Raw genomic sequence first — 7,500 nt, forward strand, 5'->3', positions numbered from 1 at the left:
TCGCCGGCCTCTGTCCGCCTCCGGTGCTGGCGGGTCCGCCGCGGCTGCTCTCCCTCGCCGCCGTCGCCGCGGTGCTGGTGCCGGTGGTGATGGGGGTGGTGGTGGTGGTGGTGGTGGTGACGTCGTCCGCCTCCACCGCCGCCCCCCTCCTCCCCGCCATCCTCCTCCTCGGCCTCCTCCTGGAGGGACTGCAGGCTGCGGGCCAGGTGCGGCCCGCCCACGGCAGGTCCGGCTCCTCCGGTTCTCCCGCCGGCGGGCGCGTAGCGGGCTGGCTGGCGCAGGCAGGGCTGGCTGTAGTCGGGCGCCTGCTCGGGTGGCTCGCCAGGCCGAGGTTTGTTGGTGTTGTTGTTGCGGTTCTCCTGCGGGTTCACCACCAGCGGGCGGTCCAGGTGGGTCTTCACGTCGGTTCGGTTCTGGCGGTAGTTCACCTTTAGGAGCCACGGGGCAGGAGGGTACAAGGAGGAATTACAAATTAAAGAAGCTACTCACAAGAATAGAACCTTCTCCAAGATGTGTGCTTTCAACTTTCTCAAGCACACACACACACACACACACACACACACACACACACACACACACACACACACACACACACATTGATTTCATTCAAAAAATATTCATTGTGCCATTGCAAGTGTGTAGTGAGTAGTGTGCTTACTGTTAAATATACTTTTGTACACTTCCAAAATATTTAATAGTGTATTACATTGTATACCCTTTTATGTATCTTTGAGTAAGACAATCGATCTATTTATTCCATGCAAGTATCAAAATAGCACACTTTCACAGACAGGGCATGTTTTGTCCAGGCCGCTGTTTTCTCACCTTCCAGCTGTCGTCAGCGTCCAGCTCATTATAGAGCGCCTCTTTGCTGGTCATCAGGTTCTGACGGCGGATCTCAGCTGTGCGCTGCTCCCACACCGACTTGGGCTGGTTCGAGTTCTTCTGCTTTTCCTTGCTGCTTAGAGAGAGAGAGAGAGAGAGAGAGAGAGAGAGAGAGAGAGAGAAAACAACGGAGAAAGAGGAGGAGAGGGGGAAATGGAGAGATTGGGGTGATGAAGAGGGAAGAGTGCAACAGACACACAACAGAGGTGGCAGAAGAGAGAGGAGGGGAACATTGATCAGGGTGAAAAAGGGAGGAAGAGAATAGAAGAATGAAAAAAAGGAGAGAAGGGTAGAGACAGGAGGAGAGAAGGGAAGAGACAGGAGGAGAGAAGGGTAGAGACAGGAGGAGAGAAGGGTAGAGACAGGAGGAGAGAAGCAAAGAAAATAAATACAAGGAGTTAGATCAGGAGAAATTGACATTGAAATTTCTGCTGGAGGAAGAAGTGACGCATCCCCCAAAAGCGTCTGAGCAGTGATATGACACCTACAGCCGGCCAGTGACGGCCAATGAGAGAGCCTGTGACTAGTGGCCGATGACCAATGACAGAGCCCCTTCAAAGCACTAAACAATGCCCATAACAATGACAGTGATGGACATGCACACAGAACCTGCTATAAAGAATATATGTTTAAGATAGGATTCTATCTTCTTCTGTTTTGAGACCATACCTGGACCGGCCACATGAAACCTTACAAAAGTAATTTTAATCAACATATATTGTTTATAATGTATCTAAGGCAAATAAGAATGATACATAACGAAGCATTTTGGCTGCTTCATTCAAAGCAGGTGAACAGAGACACAGGAGCAAGCGGACACCAAGTATTTCTGACAGAAAGAGCAACTGCGGTTCAACTGTAAACGTCAATGGAGGATTGACTCAAAGTGATGGAGAGAGTTAGTCAGGCAGAGAGACAGAGAGATAGACAGGTAGACAGATGCGTATGGAAGAACAGGCAGAGAGACAGAGAGATAGACAGGTAGACAGATGCGTATGGAAGGACAGGCAGAGGAGACAAGCGAACAGTCAGACAGTATGATAGTCAGTCAGTCAGACAGGACTACTGTATGGAAACACAGGTTGAGAGATTGAGTGGTACTGACATATTTGGACAGCACTCTGGCATACAGCCAGACAGAGTAATGTTATAAAAGCACTCTAAATGAAGCAAGCTGGAGAGCAGACCCCCAGGGGGTTAAGATCTGCACGCAGACAGACACTCAGTTGGTGATATGGCAGGACAAGGCACGGTCAGACAGGGAGTCACGCAGTGAGAGGGACACGTCCAGACAGTCCGTCATGATGAGTCCACTAATCCCTCTACGTCTTTGGTTGTCAAGATGTAAAGGTCCATCGTTTTTCCTTTTTATTTCATTATTATTGGCGTTTGGTTTGTTGTGCAATAGTGGTGGGGCATTTAATGTCCATAATAAAATGCAGATGACAGTATTAATGACTATTTGACAGATAAAAGACTCGTTTGATGGCAGTTACTGGTGCCACATTTTCTGAATCTTAAGGTAACGGCATCTCTTACTGAGGAAGCCAGTTGACGATTACTTGCTATTCTTTGTATATGAGACAGAATTAATGAGAAAGGTGTCAGTGAGAGTCAATGAGGCTGGAGCGGCATCGAGACATTGGTGAACTGAGAGGAGTCGAGCGCTGCTCTCTGATTGGGTAACGCGGGTGCCCGCTGAAGTCGCCTTTGCTAGGAGGCTGGCATACGATGGGCACTGCCACAGCCAGATGCGCTCCAGCCAATCCACCAACTCCCAGCCCACCAGCCCAGTCACCCACTCCAGCATACTTAACACACAGTGGGGGGGGGGGGCAAACAAACAAACAAATAAACAACAACGACCACCAGCACACGAGCCATGACAACACAGGACTAGAAACTCAAGAGAAAGCCAAAGGAAATGATGAGAGAAGGACTCAGCGACAACAAGTCAACTCAAAGAGAACGAGGAGAAGGAGAACAAGAGGGGAGTCAACGCCAGAAAAAAAGAGGGGGAAGATAAACAAAAACAAGGTGTAAAAGTAAACAAGTAAATACCAGTCCAGTACACTCTCTGTGGCATCGATACGCTCAGTTTTTACTGAAACTCTGAGGAGGAGACAAGGGATGAGGAGGAGGTGAAGGAGGAGGAGGAGGAGACAAGGGAGGAGGAGGAGGAGGAGGAGGAAGGGCAAGATGACACAATGAGCACAAAAATACACATGCACACCACATCACTCATCTGGGTGGGGGTGCACAAGGACCCTAGAGGGCCCTGAGGGGCCAGTGTAAATGTTGTGAAGCTGAGTTGAGTCACCACAGCGCTGTTAGACAGTGTGGTGCTGTGCAGGATGAGACAGACTGGATGTGTTTCTACAGTGCTTCACATAAGCTATGCAGGAGTCTCTGTGTCACATGTGCATTAAGGGGGGAAAAAAGTGAAAGAGAATTTTTCATTTGTTTGTAAATGTGCAACTAGCAGGCAACGCTTAACATTTAGCATTTAAAAATCTGTACATTATAAAAAAGATGGGGGAACTAAACCAACCCAACTGGTTTTGTGAGTAGGAGCAGTGTGTGTGTGTATGTGTGTGTGTGTGTGTGTGTGTGTGTGTGTGTGTGTGTGTTTGTGGAGGGGGGGGGGGGGCATGGACTCTTCATAACATGGGTGTCAATGAGTCGGCGACTGGCTTCTCCTTAGAGCTCTCCTCGACCTCTGGAGCCAAGCAAACCCTCGCTGTGAGGATCTTCACCTGCACCACCTCAGACGAGCTAGCCTGAGCGCTAATGCTGCTAACACTTGTGATTGAAGATCCCTCTCCGCTCGTTGGCCTCCTCTCAAGGGGGTCACCTGTGTCTTGCAAGTGAATAGCTCTCATCCCCTGACAGTATGTTGATGAGTGTGTGTGTGTGTGTGTGTGTGTGTGTGTGTGTGTGTGTGTGTGTGTGTGTGTGTGTGTGTGTGTGTGTGTTGGGTGTTGGGGAGCTGTCGGCGGCTCTTAACTAAGTTCAAGGAGGTTCTGACAGGAGTCCTTGTGTGAAACGTGGTGAATAATTGAGCAAAGTGAATTTGAAACGGATTTGCTGAACAGGGATAATCAAGCTAAGCTGACAGGCTAAGCTACTGAGCAGGCCTAAGGCCATGCTATGGGATCAGCTAAGCTAAGATAACTGTGTGGCTTCGTTAATACCATCAAGCTACGAATTAAGTAAGAAGTGTCGAGGTGTCCCATATTCTCCTCTCTATTCGAATTAGTGGTTGTATTTGTTGTTAATAGACCATGTGTTCACTATGTTACAGAAAAGAGGGAGAGACATCACATAAAAAGGAGTTCTGTTAGTAAGATATTCATATGAGTATTTACATGAAAGGGCTTGCTATCTTTATGTATATGTGCATAAATCCCAAGAGTAAATAAAAAGTCTGTATCTCCAATAAAAGATGAATACGCTCTGGATGTTGTAAGTGTGTGTGTGTGTGTGTATGTGTGTGCGTGTGTAGACGGCAGACTCACGCAGCTATGGAGAGGTTGGCAGCAGAGAGGGGGCTCACTTCAGCCACCTCCTTGGCCTTCTGAAGGGCGATCTTCTGAGTGGTGGCCACCTCCTCCTCTTGCTCGTCCTGAAACAGACACAGTGTGTCACCGTGTGTCACTTATTCATGCCATACAGCACATGAAATAGTAGGCCTAACTGTAGTTAAATTCAGAAGGAGATAGTATGATGGTAGCTAATAACCTGAGAGCAGATCGATATGTAACAGAAACAGTAGATGTTTAGGTGGGCCAACAAACATAAGCTCTACAAACTAATCTCAATAGCATGCTTTCAGGCCAAAATGTACTACTATCACATGGTTTCTTGGTTGTATTGTCTGCATTTTGGTCGTGGTAGAGAGGAGCATTGTGGGATACCTTGGTTAGCTCCTGAGCATTGGCCAGGTTGTCCACGGCGATGGCCAAGAATACATTAAGCAGTGTGTCTGGGAACATGGTAAAGGTTTTCAACATGGATACAAACTTAAACACTAAATGCATGTGTGGAGTTTCTACATTGTTTGTGTGTACTTGCAATGGCAAGTATGTGAATATGCGTGTGTATGTGTGTGTGGGTATATGCGTGTTAGTGTTAGTGTGAGTGTGAGTGTGAGTGTGAGTGCGAGTGCGAGTGCGTGTGCGTGTGCGTGTGCGTGTGCGTGTGCGCAGCAGAAGGATACAGTTGCCAAAGAGTGTGAGCACTATGAAGAAGATGGAGAAGACCATGCCTGAGTTCACACCCCCTTGGGACTCGATACCATCATACATCACCATGTTCCAGTCCTCTCCGGTCAGGATCTGACATCATACACACACACACACACACACACACATATATATAGAGAGAGAAAGAGAAAGAGAGCGAGAGAGAGGAAGAGAGAGAGAGAAAGGGAGATTTCTGCCATCAACCATTAAACTACTGAGAGACACACTACTACTGTGCTACTGTAGATGTTACTTTTCTGTTTTTCAATTCAGGTGTGAGACGATGACATAGGTGGAACTGCATACCTGAAAGACAGTCATGATGGCTGCTGGAAACGTGTCAAAGTTGGTTGGGGGAGTGCCGTCTTCAAAGTTGAACCTATGAGAGATAGAGAGAGAAGGGGGGGGGGGGGTAAGGAGAGAGTTGAACAAGGTGGGAAGAGTGATGTGTGTAACAGAACTGCACAAAAACAGAGTGTTTGTGAGGGTGACAGTAAAACTGCTACTGACTGTCCTCCAAAAAGTTGCATGCCCAGTAGAGCGAAGACCACGATGAAGAGGAAGAGTAGGAACAACAAGCTGATGATGGACTTCATGGAGCTGAGCAGGGAGACCACCAGGTTACGCAGCGGAGCCCAGTATCTGTGTGTGTGTGTGAGAGAGAGAGGAAGAAAGAAAGAGAGAGAGAGAGAGAAAGAAATTAAGAAAGAAAGAGGAAGGAAGGAAGGAAGGAAGGAAGAAAAAAGGAAGAAGTTAACAAAAAATACTCAAAACAAACACAAGACTTTAAAGGTTCAGTTACCTTCAATAAAAAAGGGCTTTTAAAATGTTGCAAAAGATGCACAAAGTTGTTGGGGTTTGATCTGAACAGCTAGTCAAATGTTGAGAGAGAAAGAGAGAGAGAAAGAGCACTCACTTGGTCACTTTGAAGATGCGCAGGAGTCGGAGAGCTCGTAAGACACTGATGCCAAAAGACGTGCCTGGCTTTATGGATGCCCAGATCACCTCAAAGATACTGCCTATAATAACCTGTTGTGTACACACGCACACGGACACACACACGCACACGCACACGCACACACACAAGACAGAAAAAAGGAGAGCAGCTGTACTCATCTCAAAACAAGAAGAGAAGAGAGAAGCGTTGCACTACTAACGAGCCACTTAGACTGAAGTTGGACTAAAGTCCCACACTCAAATGTAGGACAGCAGCTTGTTGAGGTCAAAGCAGCAATTTTTCAGGAAAGAGGAAAGAAAGAGGAAAAAAGAGGATAGAAAGAAGGATAGAGAGAAGGAGAGAGAGAAAGAAGGATAGAGAGAGGGAGAGAGAGAAAGGAGGGAAGAGAGAGGGAGAGAGAGAAAGAAGGATAGAGAGAGGGAGAGAGAGAAAGAAGGGAAGAGAGAGGGAGAGAGAGAAAGGAGGGAAGAGAGAGAGAAGAGGGAAGAAAATGGGGCAGCAGGAAGGACTCACGCCGCAGTCGAAGCAGTTGAAGGAGGAGTTGAAGTAAGGCCGAGTCCCCAGTCCGTACATCTTTATCAGCATCTCCGACATAAAGAGGCCCAGGAAGATAAACTCCGCATAAACTTCACAGAGAGAGGGGGAGGGAGAAGCAAGAGAGGGAGGGAGGGAGAGAGAGATAAACAGAGAGAGAGAAAAGGAGGAGTAGATAAATGAGGAGGGAGAAAAGAGGGCGGTTGGGCCAAGAGAAAAACAGAGGGGAACAGAGAAAGAAAAGAAAGAGAAAAAGAAGGAAAGACCAGTTTTAACCGGTTTGAAGAGAAATAATTAATATTTTACATAAATAAAGTAATTACCGGTAATAGTCTAGATAAAATAATGAATAATCTAGATAAATAAAGAATTGATGTTTTCTGGCACACATCTGGCCCAGCTTCGAGACCAATAACCGAGTTTTAAAACATCACGTTTTACTAGGTTTTGATGGACGAGGTCTGATCTGTCACTCACAGAGAAAGTCGGAGAGGAGGTCGGGCTGGTCGTAGTGCACCACGGCCACGCACAGCGTGTTGAGGCCCACCAGACTGAGCACTGTCCAGTAGAAGGCCTGCGTCTTTACGATTTTACGGATGAAAAATCGCAGACGCCGCTCCCGCTTGTTGAACTGTGTGCTGTCGCCTTTGCCGAACGGAGAGCCTGGAAAAGAGGGAAAGAGGGAGAAGAGTGAAGGAGGGAGGGAGGGTGAGAGTGGGGGAGCAAGGGAGAGAGAAGTGGAAAAGTAGGAAAGATAATGTACTTAAACAAAAGCAATATATTTAAAACCCTGAATTATATATTTAATCATACACAATATATTTAAAAATGATAACACTGCTGGAATAACATTAGAGTACTGTTGGAGCAATGTTGGAA

General features: G+C 47.1%; 1 protein-coding gene across 1 annotated transcript in view; it reads right to left on the reverse strand.

The window, feature by feature from the left end:
• Window positions 1-7,500, reverse strand: part of cacna1ab (calcium channel, voltage-dependent, P/Q type, alpha 1A subunit, b) — a 59,833-nt gene that overhangs the window by 45,331 nt on the left and 7,002 nt on the right. The window contains 11 exon segments of the mRNA XM_042102731.1: window positions 1-428; window positions 826-958; window positions 2,947-2,997; window positions 4,404-4,510; window positions 4,803-4,870; window positions 5,105-5,222; window positions 5,436-5,508; window positions 5,640-5,771; window positions 6,046-6,158; window positions 6,601-6,713; window positions 7,099-7,284. The exon segment at window positions 1-428 is cut by the window's left edge and continues 96 nt beyond it. Coding sequence (XP_041958665.1) covers window positions 1-428; window positions 826-958; window positions 2,947-2,997; window positions 4,404-4,510; window positions 4,803-4,870; window positions 5,105-5,222; window positions 5,436-5,508; window positions 5,640-5,771; window positions 6,046-6,158; window positions 6,601-6,713; window positions 7,099-7,284 — 1,522 coding nt within the window.

This window comes from Alosa sapidissima, chromosome 9 (genome assembly GCF_018492685.1).
Source record: "Alosa sapidissima isolate fAloSap1 chromosome 9, fAloSap1.pri, whole genome shotgun sequence".
NCBI lineage: Eukaryota > Metazoa > Chordata > Actinopteri > Clupeiformes > Clupeidae > Alosa > Alosa sapidissima.